This window comes from Mytilus edulis, chromosome 9 (assembly GCF_963676685.1).
Source record: "Mytilus edulis chromosome 9, xbMytEdul2.2, whole genome shotgun sequence".
In the NCBI taxonomy this organism is placed as follows: Eukaryota; Metazoa; Mollusca; class Bivalvia; order Mytilida; family Mytilidae; genus Mytilus; species Mytilus edulis.
In genome coordinates, this window is record NC_092352.1 from 56222006 (window position 1) to 56243172 (window position 21167).

General features: G+C 31.6%; 1 protein-coding gene across 1 annotated transcript; it reads right to left on the minus strand.

Moving 5' to 3' along the window:
• Positions 1–2927: 2927 nt before the first annotated feature.
• LOC139490064 (glutamate receptor 2-like) lies at positions 2928–7860 on the minus strand. Its single transcript, XM_071276915.1, has 5 exons — positions 7779–7860; positions 6337–6670; positions 5107–5324; positions 3962–4212; positions 2928–3243 (listed from the first exon to the last, which is right to left on the minus strand). Exons 1-5 carry the CDS (start codon positions 7800–7802, stop codon positions 2928–2930), a joined length of 1143 nt encoding a protein of 380 aa, XP_071133016.1. The 5' UTR covers positions 7803–7860.
• Between the last annotated feature and the right edge of the window lie 13307 nt (positions 7861–21167).

A 21167-nucleotide genomic window follows, 5' to 3' on the forward strand; every position in this document is an offset into this window, starting at 1 on the left:
AACCCAGAAAAGAGGTATCTGAACTCCGACAATGGAAAATTCGAACCAATTTAGAAGATAGTCGATATTTTGCCATCAAAACCATAAAGTGCTTGCTTACCTTGTAAGTTTGGGAAAGCCACAAACATTATTTTTTTCATTTCAGCTTATACCTTTTAAGGGGAAACATTTCCTAATTCACAGAGCTGCCAAGCGAGTTTTTGTACTATGAACTTATGCGTTATCACCTGAGCGTCACAAATGAGACTTATGTAGACGAAACACGCGTCTGGTGTACTAGTTTCAAAGTATATGCCTTATAAACTATTGGTATTTCGAAATATTCTATTGTATTGTTCAACTGTGTATTTGTCTGTCCTGAATGTTCTTGGATTTGTTAATGATGTAGCCCTGTTATGTAATGTTGTCATTTAAGTGTTGTATTTACCATTGCCATAAAAGTGCGAGGGTTGGCTAGCCACAACACAAGGATCAACCCACCATTTTTCTTGAAATGTCCTGTACCAAGTGTTCGTTTCTATGTGTGTTGCATTGTCGTTTGTTTTTTTGTTGCACTTCAGTGTTTCTGTTGTTTCGTTGTTTTCCTCTTTCAGTTGATGTGTTTCCCTCAGTTTTAGTTTCAGCCCGGATTTGTTTTCTCTCAATCGATTTATGACTTTTGAACGGCGTTTTACTACTATTGCCTTTATCTATGTCCATAACCACGAAATCAACATAATGTTTTTGTTTAGTTTGACTTTATTTCCTGTGATCAAAATAACCTAAACGATACCAATTTTACCAAAGCAGTTGCCTATTTTTATCTGTTGAATAATACACGAAACCGAAATATTTGAAAATTCAAATCTTAATTCAAACGTTGAAGAGTTGATAAAAACAAAAATAACCTTTAGAAACTATTGATAAAGTAGAATAAAAAATCAGAGCTTTCCATGGGTAAAGGTGTTCCTTCGTTTAAACTTATTCCACATTTTTATAACAGCAATTTCTATAAAACAATTATTATAAATGATTTTTCAGACCAGTACTTTGGACTGATGACTAGGTTGTTATACCACTAGTGGCTTACAGTCCACCAACAGAGGTTTAGACACCGTGGCAGTAATAACATTAACGGTATTGCTGTATTTTCCATTCTCCTTTTTATATTTTTGTTTTGTATACAACAATATAACACGTAAACGTTTTCATTTTACTCAGATTCAGACTGTTGATCTTATATGCTATTTCGCTCGGAAGGGAAAAAAATCATGACCATTACCTTTCGCTTGGAAAGGAAAAAAATCATAACCATTCCTTTTTGCTTGGAAGGGGGAAAAAATCATGACCATTCCTTTTCGCTTGGAAGGGGAAAAAATCATGACCATTCCTTTTCGCTTGTAAGAGGAAAAAAATCATGACCATTCCTTTTCACTTGGAAGGGAAAAAATCATGACCATTCCTTTTCGCTTGGAAGGGAGAAAAATCATGACCATTCCTTTTCGCTTGGAAGGGGAAAAAATCATGACCATTCCTTTTCGCTTGGAAGGGGAAAAAATCATGACCATTCCTTTTCGCTTGAAAGGGAGAAAAAATTATGACCATTCCTTTTCGCTTGGAAGGGGAAAAAAATCTAGACCATTCCTTTTCGCTTGGAAGGGGAAAAAATCATGACCATTCCTTTTCGCTTGGAAAGGGGGGAAATCATGACCATTCCTTTTCGCTTGAAAGGGGAAAAAATCATGACCATTCCTTTTCGCTTCAACGTGCATTCATTTTGTACTAACAGTTTTAACATAGTGTTTATTTCTTACCGTTTACTTTAGACCAACACTTTGAAAACTTATAGTCAGCACAAGTAAACTTACATTCTAGAAAATGTCTACTTATGGTACAAGAATCATCACGATAATCAAACATACTGGGTCTCAAAACAAAATACTAAGTTAGTTAGGGATTATAACACAATGTTGACTGCTGTACCCTTCCATTTTACATTTTTACCCGTTATGTCTGTTTGTTTTGTTCACAAATCGTTGTAAATATAATGGATTTTGATGCGACTATCATACAGGTGAGAGGTTTAGCTAGCTATAAAATTAGGTTTATTCCACCATTTTCTACATGCCTGTACAAAGTCAGGAATATAACAGTTGTTTTTCATTCGTTTGATCGATTATGCCATTTGATTGCGGATTTCCGTTTTGATTTTCCTCGGAGTTCAGTATTTTTGTGATTTTACTACCCAAGCTGCTTCATCAGGCCAATAAAAATACCTTGTATATATTAATGACCCATAATTTAAAGTTGTGACAACTGAACAAACTCAAAAGCCAAGAACCATATGACTCCAAAATAACAAAACTTCAACAGGAAAATTACCAAGGTGTACCATTAAAATGGTTGAACTCAAGATCTATGAAATTATTTTAGGACAAATCCAAAAGTAGTGAAAATTAATACATATCACAGAATGCAGCCATGACAAAGAGGGTCATTCCTGGATTATTGCAAAATAGTTCTGAAATTGAACCCATCATTCGAACACGAGATAACACTATTAGAAAATGAGAAATCGGCCAATCCAAAGCTTAACAAAACAGAATGTGTCTAAATTGATACATATTAGAAATGTAAAGAGGATTTAATAAAACCTGATCAACTACATCACTTGGTCTCTGGTGGATATTTGTCTCTTTTGCCAATAATGTCTAGAGCAATTGTAGAAAACGCGAAAAAAGAGTTATGTTGGGTATAGTTCCAATTTCAAATATTAAATACGTAATCAATGAAGATGTCTCTTTATTAATAATAGCTTTATTTGCAAAATGCATTCATATAGGTCAGGCAAACACAAATACAAACATATCTAATAAAGATAGAGAATCAATCGATTCTATTATGTATTGTCAGTTTCCCGTTAAATGCGTAACATAGAATTAGAATTTTTACTGCTTATGGCACTTGTTCTTTATGTCTGTAGTCTCTCTATATTTCATGGACCTTCCCCACATTTGATTCTTGATTGGCGCCAAGTAAGTTTTGTATCTTTTAAAGATATACGTTTGCCAGAACAGATTTAGAAGAAATGTAATTATAGCCAATCCAACAATACTGACATATACTAAAAACACTCCAGCAATGCTATCCATCCCAAGAGGATTGGCTCCACCAGTGCGAGATACTGTAGAACAAGTATTTATCTTTGGCCACCATTTATCTTTCCAGCGCTCTGTCATTCCAGCCTCATGCATTTTCATTATGCTGAAAAATTTAAAAATACAATTTACTATTTAAACATGTGTTTTATTAAAAATGTCTTGTCTTTGTTGCGGTTTATATATTTTTGGTTGCATAGATAACGTTTCAAGCAAAGTACATTGTATGCGATCATTACTATGCTTTATTATCTTCGTGACTGTAAATTCACTTCTTCGTATTACATTTTATTTAACTGATTAACAGAAATAGAATTTTTCAAGTCGTATTTAGCACAAGGTTTTGAATTGTTCTTTTTTTAAGCTCCAACTTCGTTATTTAGCAATCCAACTGTTTTGAGAGTCACTGATAAGTCTTAAATAGAAGACATGCGCGTTAGACATAACTAATTATCAGATGATATCTTTGATGATTTTTTTATTTTAACATCTTAATTATCAAATAGATATTGCAGGATTCATTAGGTTTCTATTTTTGTTCACGTTTGTATGTGCATTGTTACAGTTTAAAATAAATTACATATTTACAACTCATCGAAGGCTTAATGTGATAATTTTCCCAGCATGTCATTGTAAATCTGTGGACGATTACATAAAATTTGATAGATACCATTCCGTCAGTTAAATTAAATAATTCTGGTATAAAACCAGTTTTGCACATTTAATTTAGAAAACAAAAGACATCTACAGTCTACAGATCATGCATGCTGATTGTAAAAAAAAGGAAAAGAGCTGAAAATGAAAATAAATTTGAGTTTTATTACTTCAGATTGAAAGCTTCCTTGTACGGTGCGTTTTCTGGCATGACAAACCCCAATCCAGCTTGGTTAAAAACTTCCGCAGCTAAAGCGAAAGCTTCACAGTCTTGTAACTGAATGAACTCTAACTGACTTATGTCCGTCATAAAAGCGTATTCCCCAGTCCTTGCCAGTTCTACAGCAGTTGCACGACTTGTAACGTACGGCATCGTAGACATTTTCTCCCATACTTGTGTGTATACGCCAGATGAAGCTGTCTGAAAGTAATCATAGCCATTGAACGTGCAGTGATGTATGATCTTTGCTCTATGTTGAAGGCTTAACAATGATAAAGAGCATTATAAAACGCTATATATGTTCCGTTTTGAATTTGGTATTTTTGTAATTTTACTTTTGACTTAGAGCTTGTTTTTTTTCAAAAAGTGCTGATGGGATGTAATGATTAAATAAACCATAGCTGCTTTTATTTGTCAAGCAAACATCCTAAGAAATTCGGAGGAAAGATGTACACATAAGTTTAAAATAAAATTATCTCTGAAATAATGTTTAAATGTTTATTTTTTTACTGCCATTTCAATTCTTAAAACTGTTACTCATTGGAATTCTATAAATAAAGTAATCTCAAAGTAGTTTGGGCTGATGACTATGTCATCATAAACATAATTATTCACAGCAGTCATATTTAGTTATTAAAGTCATTAAAATTGTGATACATTTCGAAGTAATGGCAGTTAATAGTCGAGGCCTGTTGTTTAAATGTAATTTTTCACATTTATTTTATGTTTGGAATAAAGTATGTTTACGGTTTTTTTACGGTAATTTAACCATATGAGACTTCCAGTGCGTCGTTAAACTAGTTTTTGATTATCAATATAATAACCAGGGAAAAAAAGCATCGGCTGCTATTTTTTTCAGTTAAAATGTCTACCGAATTTTTATATTTTCTATACTAAAACAGTAAGTGGATCACCATATGCTCAATGCATCACTTTATTGTTTGTTCTAATGCTATTCTTTGATCTTGAGTAGTCTTGTATGCGTTTTAAAGACACTTTCTTAGACAAGTTATAGTATCGGCATTCTTTAAGTAGTAATATACAATTTTATACCTTCCCCGTCTTTTCATTTAACTAATGAAAAATAGTATTTACTTGAAAAAGCGTATGAAGGCTAGTTCCAGTCTTCACCAAAGGTTTTATTTTATCTTGCGCAATGAGTTCCGACAAGCTGTTAATCGGCTGCACAGTAATACTGACTGTCAAGTAGGCCGCAAGGTTTGCTGTATAGCTTGCTAACATCAATATGGTAAAAACCCACCAAAATCCTAACATAACTCTTCCAGAAGTAGCACTTGGACGTGGATCTACAGCTAATGAAAAAATATCTTTTATATGTTGTTACAACTTCTAATCGTTATTTGATTATAATTTGTTATTTTTTTTATAAATAAAAACAAGTTAATATCGTGTTCTTGATATTACAATACTTCGAAAGGTGCTGAATAGTCTTAATTTCTGTAACGAAGAAAGTATGTAAAATAAAATTTGCAAGGGGTTTATATCATATAGTGGCGTTTCTCGCTCCTTAATTTTGATTAAAAGGAGAAGTAGGATATACGTCATTTCGATGGTAACGCAGCGACGACATCTGAGGGACAACATGTGCATGGTACTCATCAATAGACAACTATCATATGATATCCACAATTCATTTGTATCTTAATCTTTTATTTATGGAAACAATATACAGTTAAACCTGCTTAAGAGACCACATGTATTAAGCAAGAACATCTGTTAAAAGACCATCAACTTTAGATCCCTCTGTTGTACATTTCATATACAATTGAACCTGTTTTAGAAGACAACCTGTCTTAAGAAAACACTTTTTTGTTCTCCCTTAATGAAGTTTGCTTGTCATGTTTTGGATTTTTTGTCAGATTTTCGAAATCCTCTGGTTTTATTCATTTGAATGCCTTAAAAAAAAAATGCCCATGAAACCTCATTTTTCTTTTTATAAATCTTTTACATGTATAATTATAAGCCATTTGTTAAAGTCTTATAAAATCTTATTTATTTTTAATAGTTTTTGAGAACTTTAACTGGGCAATGATTAAGCTATGAAAGTCAAGAGAGAACATTTTCCAGCCAAAATTCCAATGGCTAATATCTCGAAAACAAGCACATTAACCCCTTTTTTTCTTTTTTTTTTTGCTAGTTTTATGGAAAGTTATTTATTTTTAAACTGAGCAGCAAACATCATTAAGTGGTATCTTAAAATAGGTTTAAATGTAAGTAATAAGGTAGTGAAGTGAAATCGGTATAGAAAAAAAACCAAATAAGACGTATAAAACATTTTTGCATTTATGTTATGTAAACATCTACCTTGTTCGAGAAAGGATCCATAGATTAACCACATGTTTTCTTTTAATTTCTTTTGCTCATGAGCTGTGTCCACCATAAGGTCTTGACCATCGACAGTGTAAGGACTGAGTCGATTAACAATATACAAGAAGATGCCGACAACAATTATCACCATTCCAATGGCACCCCAAACTTTAAGCGTGAAAGGCTTTAGTGTTTTAAACAATTTATAAGGTTCCTCGGTGACTTTCTTGGTTAAGATTCCCACACCATCCTCCATTATTGGAACAGTAAAATCAATGACGGATTCCCTTATACTGGTGATAGTAAAAGGGGCAGCTGCAATGTCTATTTCCTGCAAATGAAATTCATATGGTTTTTCGATCAGCTCGTAGACGAATTAGTTTTGACGGAAACTCATTTTACTGAGTAAAGAGTTTATTTTTATTGTTTTTACCGGGGGATCTCAGACACTAACTACAAGTGTTAAAATCGATGTCCGTTCATAGAAAACAGTTTATTTTGTATTTGCACAATAAGAATACAGTTCAAGTTTGCATTTCAAACTTGGAATCATTTAGTACGAAATAACCATTTTATCAATATAAATTGGAAGATGTGGTATGAGTGCCAATAAGAGAACTATCCATGCAAGTCACAAGGTATAAAACGATAACAATTATAGATCAACGAATGGCCTTTAAAAGTCCTTTTTAAATAATATTTACATGCATTTAAGGTGGTACCTAACACTTTAATTAAAATTAATTTGGCTCGTTTAATTTTCTTAAAATTTTGACAAAGTATTTACTTTGACCCTTTGACAAAAATATAAGAATTTCAAAAAAATTGAACCAACCGTTTAATCAGAAAAATTACACTGGTTATATAGCAGTTTGACAAACACTTATTTTGATCATTGAGAAGCTTAATATTCCCTTATGAACACAATGTCATTAAAACGTTATGCTGATTTTACAGAGTTATCTCCCTGTAGTGTTAGGTACCACCTTAACCCCCTCAACATTTTGTAGGTGCCTATTTAAAATCTTACTGTCTGCAAACCCCTATACACTGATATTGAATGGTTGTCGTTTTTGCTAGATATCCTATTTGTATGTCGTTTGTTGTTTGTAAATTATCCAGTCCGTTTGTTTTCCCGTATAATTTGTAAAACATTTATATTTATTAATTATATACTGTCTGCCATGCAAAACTGGTTTTGCTCATGTTGATGACCTAACGGTGAAATTTGTTGATACTTGGCATATAGTGAACAGTTGTCAAATTGAATATTTAACTTTTTTTATGTATATATTAAATAAAAATATATAAAGGCAACAGTAGTATTCCGCTATTCAAAAGTCTAAAATCGATTCAAAGAAATGATCCGAGTTACAAACTACAACCGCGGGATAAAATCGAACTATAAGAGGATGTTTGTCATATACAAAAAAACCTACTCCTCGCATGATCATGCCCACCATTCCGGTCCATGCTCCATCTTCTTTAGGACCACCATATTGTCCATCCGAGGGCTGAACTACTTTATAACTATATCATTTGGAACAGCAGAAAAAAATATACAGAATATGAATAAATTATAGAGAATATGACAGTTGCTATCCATTCGTTTGTGTGTTTGAGCTTTTGATTTTGCCATTTGACATAGGGACATTCCATTTTAAATTTTCCTCGGAGTTCAGTATTTTTGTGATTTCCTTTTTTCATACTCTTAAATTTAAGACAGTAATTTGTTTATAGATAGAAATTTTATCTAATCTTTAAAACATTTGAAGTGAAGATATTTGTTATTGATTAAAACCTGTCATTGGTTGCTCAAGATTTTAATATTTAAATTTATTGTATTACGGACATGCAAACAACTGTTAGAAAAAAAGTAAGAGGAAGTTTCATAGGCATTTGTGCATCTTGTTCATTTTTTTCACATAACCGGTCAAAAGGTTGCCGTATACTATTTATTCAAACTTACCTAAAATTAAAACGCTTTGCCATCTCATTCAATATATCAAAACAGAAACCTTTGTATGTCGTCACGTTGTTGTTAGTTTCGATGTAAATGAATGGTTCTACCTGTAATTATATCCAAATATATCAATGAAAAACAATATGAAGTAGGGAGCACCAGTTCAACCTGAATGTATTTGCCATCAAAACTAAATCCATCAGTATTTACTTAAAGGGAAAACGGTACTATTTATTCTGCCATAGGCGACAATACTAACAATTCCTAAATTTACCACTTTTTATAATAAAAACCTGGATAAAACAGTTATGTGTGGTGTTAGTACTTTATTAATCTATTTTAAAAATTAAAGCCAAATAGTATCATGACCAATTTCCAGCGGAGCTTGTTTATGTTATCCATGCCCACCGTTATTTTACAACAAATTTTTGAAATTTTGGAAGCCTTTTCGAATAATTCTCTAGAAAATATTTCAATAGGTTTTAAAATTTATATTGTAAATTTACACACTGCTGTTATTCATAGATAATTAAAAAAAATATATTGTACCCTTATATCCAATCACAGCGCTCCTAATTTGACTTCCTTCACCTGCATTGGGTACACAAAAGGTCAACCTAATGCTGGGAAAATGTTATACTACCGTTTTCCCCTATACACTTACAGGTGTATTCATTTTTGTTCAACATGTAGTAGTAATATATAGCTTTTGATTTTGCCATTTGATTAGCAACGTTCCTTTTGGAATTTTCATCGGAGTTTAGTATTTTTTTTTATATTTATATAGCGTGTTTCAAAATCAGAATATGACCAATTTATAACTGTTTGCATTATATGACTTAAAACAGCAATTTCTCAAATTTCTCAAATTTCGAAGAAATAATTTGAAAACGTAAAGGAGGCTAATCTTAACTTGAACGATTTTTTTTTTGGAAGTAGAAAGTTTGTTTAATGTGTTGTCTTTAATAACAATCCCGGTACCACTTTTCATGCATCGTGTGCACATTTTAACAATAAATTTATGATCAGTAATGTTCGAAGCCAAATGTTTTAAAATGTACTGATAAACTAGAAAGGAAGACTAAAGGAGACCCTAACCTGAACATGGTTGAGAATCAATTATAAAAAAAATTAAAATGACGTTTATTATATCTTTTACACAAAAACAGTAAAATTTATCATGGTATATCAACATTATCGTAAAAAAAAACAGTACTTAAAGCTGAAAACAAATGTTTGTATTAATACATGTATAAATTATTGTGAATTTTAAATTCATATAATTTAGACTCTATAGATTGTAATAAACTTCCAGTCGATTTAAACAAATGTTGGTTTCCGACACTGTGAGATATAAATATTCAGGGAAAAGTCAACCTAACTACCTTGATATCCTTACAAAACGACTAGTTCTCTTCAATTAAATCACACCCAGTGTCCTGGAAACGAATATACATCAACTAAGTTGCTGATAACTTCTCTTTAATCATTCATTTACTGTCTTGCATGATGTTGTACGTTTGTTTCTGATAATCTTTAATGTCATCAGTTTACATATGGACGACATTTTTTTCTAGTACAAATAGTTAATAATTGTCATGAAAATTAGTTCATTCATTTTTTATATAAAACTATTGTGACAATAAATAGATTGGGAAGAAAAAAAGTATTTACACTTGCTTAAATTAAATTGATTTCGAGCTTGTATCAAACAACTATTTTCAAACGAGATTTAGAAATTAAAAAACATAATAATATAAGATATATAATGAAGAATCAAAACGTTTGACCTGCAAAGTTGCAACTGTCAAGGTTTTCCCGCCAAAATTTGTAAACTCGTTCCCAAACAATACATCATCTTTCAGTTGAAGACTATTTTCTGTTGTCCATTTTCCCATATGGTGTAAAGAATCTGTACCACCTTTTATACTGCAGAGTTGAAGTTCAGCTTCCGATAGATAACCATGTTGATCCCAATTTAAATTACCTGTTAGACCTTTTAAGTTTATCTATTAAGTGAAAAATAGAAAGAAAAAAGAAAACGAATTAAAAGGTAAGATTAGTACTGTACTTTGGTTGGGATCCCGCTAACATGTTTAACCCCCCCCCCCCTTTCCACAGACACACACACACACACACACATTATGTATCTGTGTGTCTGTCCCAAGTCAGGAGCCTGTAATTCAGTGGTGTCCTTTGTTTATGTGTAACATATTTATTTTTCGCCCATTTTTTTTATATAAATAAGGCCGTTAGTTTTCTCGTTTGAATTGTTTAACATTGTCATTTCGGGGCCTTTTATAGCTGACTATGCGGTATGGGCTTTGCTCATTGTTGAAGGCCGTACGGTGACCTATAGTTGTTAATTTCTGTGTCATTTTGGTCTCTTGTGGAGAGTTGTCTCATTGGCAACCAAACCACATCTTCTTTTTTATATTTATTCTTTGTGTATTAAATGTAAAGAATTTGGGGAACTGTTTACAAAATTTCAATTTTAATTCCATGTGTTCTGTCGATTTATTCAGTATTCTTAAACAAAAAAAATATCCAAAGATTTTCATATATCCTAGCATACTTTGGTGAATAAAATGCATTTTCATTTTCATTTTCGTGATTGTCCTTTTCTAGATTTCGGATAATTCAGTTTCACATATGAAACTCTATACAAAAGAGTTAGACAAAGAGACAATTATTTTTCGTTCTTCTTTTTTGACAGTTGTGTGCCTTTGATATATCGTGGCCTGTAGTCTTTTAAAAAGAGTTCAACATAATCTGTGTACAACTTGTCAATTATCTAGTCAGGTTTTTCGTTACCACAAGATACTTTTGTATGTGCATAATATATTTCCCTGTTGATACGATATTTGAGGGCTTGTGTTTCCTATATCGTGATTGCTTTGATTGAGGGTTGCAGCCAAAGTTGTTGATAAACAATCAACGTTAACACATCTTTTTGTCTATATTACTTTGTTCATTTGTTCTACATGTAAATAACTCGTGGACAGTATACTTTTTACTAAAGTACTTTTGCCCGCATTGTTTGAATAAATTCAGCAACATTGAAATCACTAAGAACTCGCGTCATATGACTTGTAAACGTAAGAACTCTTTTCAATCAAATGATAGCATATAACATCCTTTCATCGCCTTTAATTGAAAAATAATCGGAAGTTTTGACAACTGAATCATTTTCTGATACTGCCGGTGTATTTTTTAATTTTATTTGGGTCACATGTTCTCTATTTCTATTCGTGTTGACGTATAATATTAAAAGGTCATTAAGGTCACATCTATCACGTTCACAGCAATAACTTTGATAAGATCTTATTCAATTGTCTATTCAGTCACAGCAATAACTTTGATAAGATCTTATTCAATTGTCTATTTGTCTTTGTTATTTTCTAAATTAAAACTTCAATCAATCAGTAAAATATTCTATTTTTCTTTTTTACTTTGATCCTTTTAAAACAAGTTTCTCAATAACAACTATCAATAAACTGCACGGAAGTTTTTTCTCTGAGATGAGAAAGACCGAACGTAACCGGTTATTGTATTTTCGGATGTATTTTCTAAGATAGAGTCAAACAATGTTCAATTTACCATCACCATGACTAACATTACTTTTTTTTAAACCGAAGATGACAGTTGTAAAGTTATGGCGCGAATATTAATTATCTAAAATAGTTTACACTAATAATACGAAACAGATTTGTTCATTTTGTCTCCCTGCATTGACATTTGTAGGGCGTCCATTATTATTCCTGAAACATTTCATTCTCAATATCATTATAACATGTAACACGTATATTCAAATTATAAAAAGTTTGTTCTCCTCTTATATTTATGCGTTTCCCTCAGTTTTAGTTTGTTACCCCGATTTTGTTTTTTGTCCATGGATTTATGAGTTTGAACAGCGGTATACTACTGTTGCCTTTATTTAACAATTTACGATGCATAAACTCGAAATTATGTATAAGCATTTCTGGTGTTTTTTAGTCTATGCGCCATCTAATTTACCATCGAGGTGACCTTCCAACGAATGCTGACGTTTATATAACCCGTTCTAAACATAAACATATATATAAATAGATGGCGAACTCGTGCAATTTGATTTTTCTAGGTATGTTTGAAATGATATTAAAGATTTAAACAATATGTTAATTATCGTTTTGATCTGTAAAAGAATAAAATTTTGCAGATTGAATCAGTGAATCAAATTTTCAACCCTTGTTTAACTTTCAATGTTGATATTTTTTTCCTGTTACTAGCTCATCAAACCACCTCTAGCTTACAGGTTGAATTGAAGTTAACATCAATACGGATTTCATGATGTCGAATTATTCAGCTATATATCTACTTTTCTGTTATAACATTTACTTTCGAGACTTTTTGTTAACGCTTTTATTATACTAACATTTTCATAGAAAATTAAACATTGGTTGAGATAAGTTCTAAAACTGGTAATCAGGTTTTTCTATTCTATATTTCATATTATATCGTTAGGAAACTTTCTACAATTAATCCGACCGTGTAACAGATAATACCTTTTTCATTTCTGTAATCAATTCGTCACCAGCTGGCATAATGCGTGTTTGATTTCTGCAATCAAATGGTTTGAATGAAAAACTCGGAGAAACAGCTAAAATGTTTTCTATTGCTTTCTTATATACTGTTTTACCATCCTTTAGAATTTCAGTGATTATCTGAAATATTATTTGATAAACATTCTAAAAAAAATTAAAAAGCATCAAACTAAATTTAAAACAATAATTGAAGTTGAAACATTGTAACTTTTGTCTCCTTCAAAGCATGGAAATGGATAAAGAATAAGTGTACTTCTTGTGTTATTCAACGAAAAACTGTCAAATCTGATATGAAGGTTGAATGTGCCCTTAACATGATTAAAGGAATTCCTTCATGGTTATGTCACTTTCTTCTTATCCGACTGTAGTATTTAACGTCGTTTGCCATCAATTGAAAGGTATTGTGTCTCATAAAGTATGTTTTCTCTGATGTCCAATTTGATATTTACATACTGTTTGATCGAATTATGGGAAAAATATCGTGATTTACAAAAACTGCCATTGGGATTTGTAATCATAACGGTCTAAAGTTGAATATAAGTCATAGAAAACAAGAAGAAGTTGCACGCGATATAGGCTGAAGTATATCCTTTTTTGTTATAAGACATTGGCGAAAATGCTCGTGCTGAGTCGATGATGTCATAACAAAGAGTATCACCAAACACGAAGTGGCTGTCCGAAACATCTGTTACCCCGCTGTGTTTAATACTTGTACATTCAACTTGTATATTTATATGTTGTTTAGTATTAATCGTATGTAAGCTTTTCTACATGAAATTAAAGATAACTCACGCATGATATCTGTAAGTTAAGTAGAAAAATGACAAATGAACTGTTTCTGAATGAGATTGACAACAAAACGATATAAATTACGTTCTTGGCATGATAAAATCAAAGGAAGTAATATCAGATAGTTTGATTATTTTCTTTGATATGTTCCCAGAAGTATACCTTTTTAATATCTTAATTGGTATTTTGAAGCAATAAAATTCGGTATTGTTCAATATTTGATAAATATGTTGTTTTTTATTACTTGTTGATTTTAGTGTTACGTACACATTAGGCATTGAAGTTCAACATAACCTTTTAATAACAGGTGCCACGAGGATCTGGATGGGGATTCACAAAAGAGGGTACATTTGACAAAATAAAATAATGTTAAGGGAATAATGAGGTTCTGAAATATAAATAAAACGGGTTTTGATTTGACAAAAAAAAAACAGTGCAGAAAAATCTATAAAAAGAGAGAAAACAGAAAAAAAGAACATAAAAAATAGGGTGCAGAAATATAATGAATAGAGAATAAATGGCAATGAAAAATAACAAAAATAGAGAAAAATTGCCTTAAAATAAAGGATGTTGCAAAGAAGAACCCCCCATCGAAATCCTCTTATTTTATTTTTGTTATTCAGTACCGTTGAATTGTCTGGTAAATCAGACAGACATTTCTCGTTTTCCATATTCAGCTTCATGTGATATTGACGTAAGAAAAGTACTCTGGAATCTTGAGAGGTAATATTTATTGACTGTGGTAGTCTTATATCAGGTAATATAAATATCCAGGATTTCTTTGGGGTCAGTATCCCCTGTGCTTCTGCCTAAACACAAATATAGCACGGTGAAATTTTTTTAATTTAATTGTTGTTTTTTAAAAATCCGCATTTTATTTGTAGTCTTTCAAATTCGAAAATCAATATGTTTAAGCTACTTTTTAAATATTTTATCATCAGAGTAAAATAATTATTTCAAAAAATGGTCATACCGGTCTTGCTCTTAACGTGGACTCGTTTTCAGTGCTTACACCTGTAACATGGTTTTTTGGTTAAAGACTTCATATAACTTCTTCCTATGTGACGTATACATTTTCAGGAATATGACAGTTGTTATCCATTCGTTTGCTGTGTTTGATCTTTTGATTTTGACATTTGATTAGGGTCTTTCCGTTTGGAATTTTCCTTGGAGTTCAGCATTTTTGTGATTTTAATTTTTTTTTTGTAGTGAGCGAAGCCATAAATTGAACAATCATATTCAGAAAAAAAGAAAAACAAATACAATCCAAAAGCAGCGATTGCACACAAAAAAAAGATATATTTTTGTTTACATGTGACTATGTAGTTTTACTAACTTCGATTAAAATATCTTCCACCCTTTCTTCGTCTACAAACACAACAATAATACTGGGATTGTGGGACTTTGTTGTTGTGACAATCTGCTGGTTTGATAAAGTCGACGTACTCAGCATTCTTGACCTAACCGCAATCCTTGAAAAACGTGCAACTAGATCTTGGAGACATCTAGATTCTAGATTAATGCAATAATTTGTGTAATTTTATATAGATACATTCAGTTTTTGTTTCATCTTTACAGTTCAATATAACTAAATGATATTCCTATTGCAAATTGCTAAACCTTGTTGACCAAATTCTTGGTGTTATGATCATTTGTTTGAGGGAAAATATAAAATTGTCCTATAAGAAAAGAGCTGTGTAAGTCTGGCGTACCAAATTATAAGCCTGGTATCTTTGAAGAATTTATCCTGATCATTATCATATTAAACATATCTTTACTTAAAATATAAAGAAAGGTTGATGAGATCATCCCCAGTTCTTGGTGAGGTTATTGTTGCTATGTCTTCAGTTTTATGTTGTGTTTTGTGTACCATGAATTGTCTGTTTGTCTTTTTTCTATTTTTACCAGGGCGTTGTTGATCGACGAGTTTCCTTGTCCCTCTGGTATCTTTCGCCTGTCTTTTAGTGAGAGATATATATATATTCAAATTACCCAATGACTTGTCGTGTATAATGAATACATCCAACCAACTAAGCCTCGAAACTATGTTTGATAAAGCTTTGTTTACTTCTTTGCAATTTGGAATTATTTGGAATGTTTCTGGCTGATCACCGAGAAAGCATGGTTTTCTAGTGTACATAATATGAGGAATCTTTCTCGACTTGGCTTGGAACTCTACAGACAATGCACTGAAGCATCCAAGAAATGAAATGAATCCACCATATCCTTGACTGAGAAGTTCACAAACTGAAACACAAAGTGTAAAGTATCATAATATTAGAATATTTTCTAATGTCACTCTCTTTTTGCAGCTTTTATCTCAGCTTCTGATGTGGCCTTATGTTGGTATATCAAATATACCTTTAAATTCAAAGTAAATGGTCGATAAAAAATAAATAATCAAACTGACATTACCAAGAGAAAAAAAACGTAATGTAAAGCTCAAAAGAGGAGCTGGACGGAATGACTTAAGTCATCATAAGTTATCAAACCAATATTACCGAGAGAGAGTAATAAAATACCAATAAGGAAAATTAGCTAGACGGAATAACTAAAGGCAAAGCAGAAAGGTTATCTTACTATGACAGTTTGTGCGTATTTTGAAATGGCTTTCTAGTGCTCTGGTAGAACAAGAACGTCAGAAGCTGTATTTTGAGTTTTCCTACTTGAAACAGTACATTCTTTGTGCATTATTATTTTACATTTTTTACAAAGATTTCCACGGTTAGGACGAAATTGGATTCAGCTTTACTTTAAAAAATAAAATACGTTAAAAATATTTAATTTATCTGTCTAACTGTTCTCCTTATTTAAATTAACCTTATACCATTTGATTTCTCTGTAGAAATAGTATACCTTTGTTAGTAATTTTCAATGCATTATTTCCTGGAATTATATATGTGATGTATTCTATTCCTGATGAGACGCCATCAAAAGCAGACAGGTTATCATCAATCCAGTCTGTGTCAACAAGAACTCCTATAAATAAGTAAAAATTGCGTCAAAAAGGGAGTAGGGTATGTTTTAATGAAGTGTTTCAATTGATATCGCTGTAACAGAATGTTGGAAACAAATAAAGATGCGAACTTTTCAGTAAGTCTCCGAAAGTGTGTCAATAATGGAACAATACAATGCATTGCCAGCTTTTAAAAAAAAAACAACACACGGACCCCTTCTAAATTAAGTATTTTTCTAGTTTTCAGTCGCATGACTGTCTTATGTGCATCAACTAAATATTTTTGTTTCAAAACAAGCAAAACAAAACTCATAAATTTCATGATCGTGTACGAGGTGATAATACCGCATAATAAATCATAGTTATTTTTATTTGCGTCCAAACATTTGTTCAGGTTTCCTTTAACAAAGCTTACAGTTCTTGTCTAAAAAGTAAAAGGACCAATAAAGGCAACAGTAGTATACCGCTGTTCAAAACTCATAAATCCATGGACAAAAAACAAAATCGGGGTAACAAACTAAAACCAAACAACTGCAATCTTGTAAACAATCAATCATAGAGATTTAAAACTTATATATGTAATTCAATTCATTCCATAAACGTCTTTAGATTTCAGACAGCTTACCTATCTTGAAGGGTTTACAGGATATAATCACAGCTGACACAATTAACAATCGCCACATTTTTAATGACTGCTTCAACCTGAAAAGGAAGTGTCTTTGTCAATGTGCGGAAAGTATGACTCAAAATAGTGTTGCCTTTGTTAAATGCAATCGGACCAAGGAACCTAACCTCTGCATGATTATAATACGTTGATGCTATTTAAATTAAATTGATGTATACTTCATTGACAGCAACCCAACGATACATTTAAGCGAACGGTATGTTATTAAAAGGTCATGGTGGTAACGGTCGATAACAATATGAAAATGGCATATAATGTATCAAACTGTACATAGCCCCAAGTCTAAAACTTTTATTAATAAATTCAACAGATATGATCAAATATCCAAAATCAATTCTAAATCATTCAAGGACAAAATCATTAATATGAATTATATATCCAACAATGACCAATGAAAGGGTAATTGTATAAACTTTTGATACATTCTAGATTTAATTTTTGTTGGAAGCCTTATGTTCCATGTAGTTGTTTACATCCTTACTTTCATGGCTTACAATGCGGTTTTTCTTTCACTCATTGTTGAATGCTGTATGATAACATGCAGTTGTTTAACTCCTTGTATTCAAATCTTTTGGTAAGTTGTTGCTCAAATGCAAAATTACAATGTATTTCACGTCTTCTCATATTTATATTACGTCAACATTAGTCGTTTTAAGTATACCCAAGAGAAAACATGAACAGCTTTAAATGGCATAAAAATTGGTCTGAAGCTAAAGTTCCTTCAAGCAAATTCATTAAAAAAAAAAAAAAAGAGATTGTTCATCATTAAACAGAAAAGTTGGTTTAAAGTCAAAGTGCTAATAATTTAAATTTGTTTTTTCTTCACTTGTGTCTTCTAAATACACATTATCACTCAAAACAAAATTGTAAAATGCCTCATTCGATGCACTTGTGTTTCGCTATAGGTATAAATGAAAGACAGTTATAATGATCTTTTCTTCTAAAACTACAATAAAAACTGTCTGAGAGTAATATATTGTTATGCTCATTTGTTTTTAATGTATTTTTAATGCTTACTTTAATTTAGTCTATCATATTTTTCCCTAGAACATTGAGGTTTTATACGGGAAAAATTCGTGATATTATATTTAAGATTTTGAATACTGATTAATTGATATTTATCTTTGCTGAATCTCCAGTCAATAACTAATTTCCAGGTATTATCCACTGCTAAATTAATATCTTTAAAGAGAGTATAATCTGTTCTCAGCATTTTGATTGATATTGAATTTTGAAAGTATCCAAAGAAAAAGCAAACAGGCATGCATTTCAATGTTATGTTTGCTCTTACTTAAAGTATTTCCGGTTTCTTCCCACGGGGTTATTAATTAATGAAATGTTTACTGATGACCCCGGAGTAAAAATAATGTTTTCTAATTTAATTATACATATACAACAAGAAGATGTGGTATGATTGCCACTGCGACAACTCTCCACAAGAGACCAAAACTGACACAGAAATTAACAACTATAGGTCACCGTACGGCCTTTAGCGTCACTGATGAGTCTTCTGTAGACGAAATGCGCGTATGGCGTATATACTTAATTTAGTCCTGGTATCTATGATGAGTTTATTTACAACCACTGGGTCGATGCCACTGCTGGTGGAGATTTATTTCCCCGAGGGTATCACAAGCCCAGTAGTTAGCACTTTTTGTGCTGACATGAATTGTCATTGATATGGTTGTATTTATAAATTTAATGTTTACAAATTTTTGAATTTTTTGAAATACTGAGGCTTTTATACCTCAGGCATAGATTACCTTAGCTGTATTTGGCAAACCTTTTAGGAATTTAAGTTCTCAATGCTCCTCAACTTCGTACTTTATTTAGCCTGTTTAACTTTTTTGGATTCGAGCGTCACTGATGAGTCTTTTGTAGACGAAACGCGCGTATGACGTATATACTAAATTAAGTCCTGGTATCTATGATGAGTTTAATTTCAACAATGAGCAAAGCCGTTACCGCATAGTCAACTATAAAAGGCTGCACTTTTGTAATGACATGCAGTGTGGTGTTTAACATCTGCTGTTAAATCTAATGTACAGAGTATCACACATGGGTTTTTTTCAGAATTAAACACATTTTTACGCTTCAATAATTACATTAGATGTATGTTTCATTGTCATACGTTATTCTGATTGGCTACACTGCAATCTCGCGTTATTCCTTAAGCAACTTCATTACATAATAAAATTTATCATTCATGATGACACGATGTTCCACAATAAAGTGCACAGGTAAATTAGATAAAAACTTGCTAAAAATGTTTTTTCACTTCCTAGCTAAAAATTATAATTATAAGTATTGAATTCTTCTTTTTGTAATTTCATAGAGTTGTAAAAGCGTTGACCGTGCGCACATTATTATAATAAAGCGCTTCCGCTTCCGCGCTTTATACAAAATGTACTTCGGTCAACGCTTTTACACCCCAATGACGTTACAAAATAAAGCATTCAATTCTTAAGTACTGCACTGTGTATTTCCCATTGTGTATTTTTTGTATGAAGGAAAAGGATGGCATAGCAAAATGTCAAAAATCGATAACATAACCTAATGGGTTCAACAAGACAAATCACTAACATTTTGTTTAAGCTTCATTGTACGTTCAAGAACCCTGTCGACAAGTATTCGGATGATCCTTAATTTATAAGATATCAAAATATTCTTACAGTTGTCTTGATATAATTGCTTACATCATCTTCATATGAAATCTGGCGGACAGTTGCCTCATTGACCAGCTAGGGTACCACATCTCCTCATTTATATTTATTATTCATTGAAGGTTATGTGGTTAGTTTAACCTTTATTGGGATTAATTTCCCTGGGGAGTATATTTAAATTCTCAAATAAATCTTTGATTTAACATCATTCATATTTATCTAGAATGTATTTAAACTGGAGTTATTTACAAATTTAAAGATGATCGCGTCGAAAAAGAAATTAACTGTTCCACTATTATCTAACTAAACTTCTTTGTGTCGATCATTACATAGCAAATGAACCTCATTGTCTTAAGACGTCTCGAGACAGTCTTGAGACATACACCTTATGTCTTGAGACATAGAGCATACATCTTAAGACATGAAACCTTTTAAGATGTGTCTTGAGACATGGAATATATGTCTTAAGACATATATCTTCAAGACATTTTTGCAACTTCAAAAATTGTATCCTCTTATCCAAGACGTCTTGAAAAAAAATGTAAATGTCTTGAAGACATTGAAACAAAAAAATACCAGTGGCCCTTAAAATATATTTTAAACACATAAAAATCGTTTTTATATGGGAAAAATATTTTGTTAGAAGACAGCTAACAGACAGAAGATAATTTAAGGTAATTTCCGTGAATAATGACAAGAACTTTTTATACATACAATTGATGATTTTTTACTTCTTCTGAGATCAACAATGCTTCCTGATTAATGTTTTTTAGAATTCTAAAGTTCCTCTGATGTTCTAGGTCAAAACATGTCATGGAGGATTGAATTGTGTATACTTCACTGCAGAGATAAGTGGATGTTGCTCCACAAATAACTATTTTTTTTAACTTGGAACTATTTTTAATTATGGAATTTGCATAATTTCTAGTGTTTAAAATTTAAAAAAAATCCATGTTTATTTGGTATTATGATCATTTGAGCGGTTCATAACATTTTCCATATATTGTATTTTGGTTAGACAGTGTTCTGCACGGCACAGTACATTCTATTGAAAATATAATATTTTCTTTGTAATAGAAAGTGTTGTGCGCAGCACAGAACATTTCAGTATAGAATAAACATGGAATTTATAACAAAAATTCAATAACAAGAAATCAAGCAAATTCCATAAATCAAAGTAATTCCAAGT

Bases quoted from the DNA above. Each gene is read 5' to 3' on its own strand.
- LOC139490064 (XM_071276915.1), bottom strand. From the start codon at position 7,802: ATGGTGGGCATGATCATGCGAGGA. The intron at 5,325-6,336 runs GTAGATGTTTAC...TTTTTTCATTAG, and splicing joins TGGATCCTTTCTCGAACAAG to CTGTAGATCCACGTCCAAGT. The intron at 4,213-5,106 runs GTAAATACTATT...GATTACTTTCAG, and splicing joins GCCTTCATACGCTTTTTCAA to ACAGCTTCATCTGGCGTATA.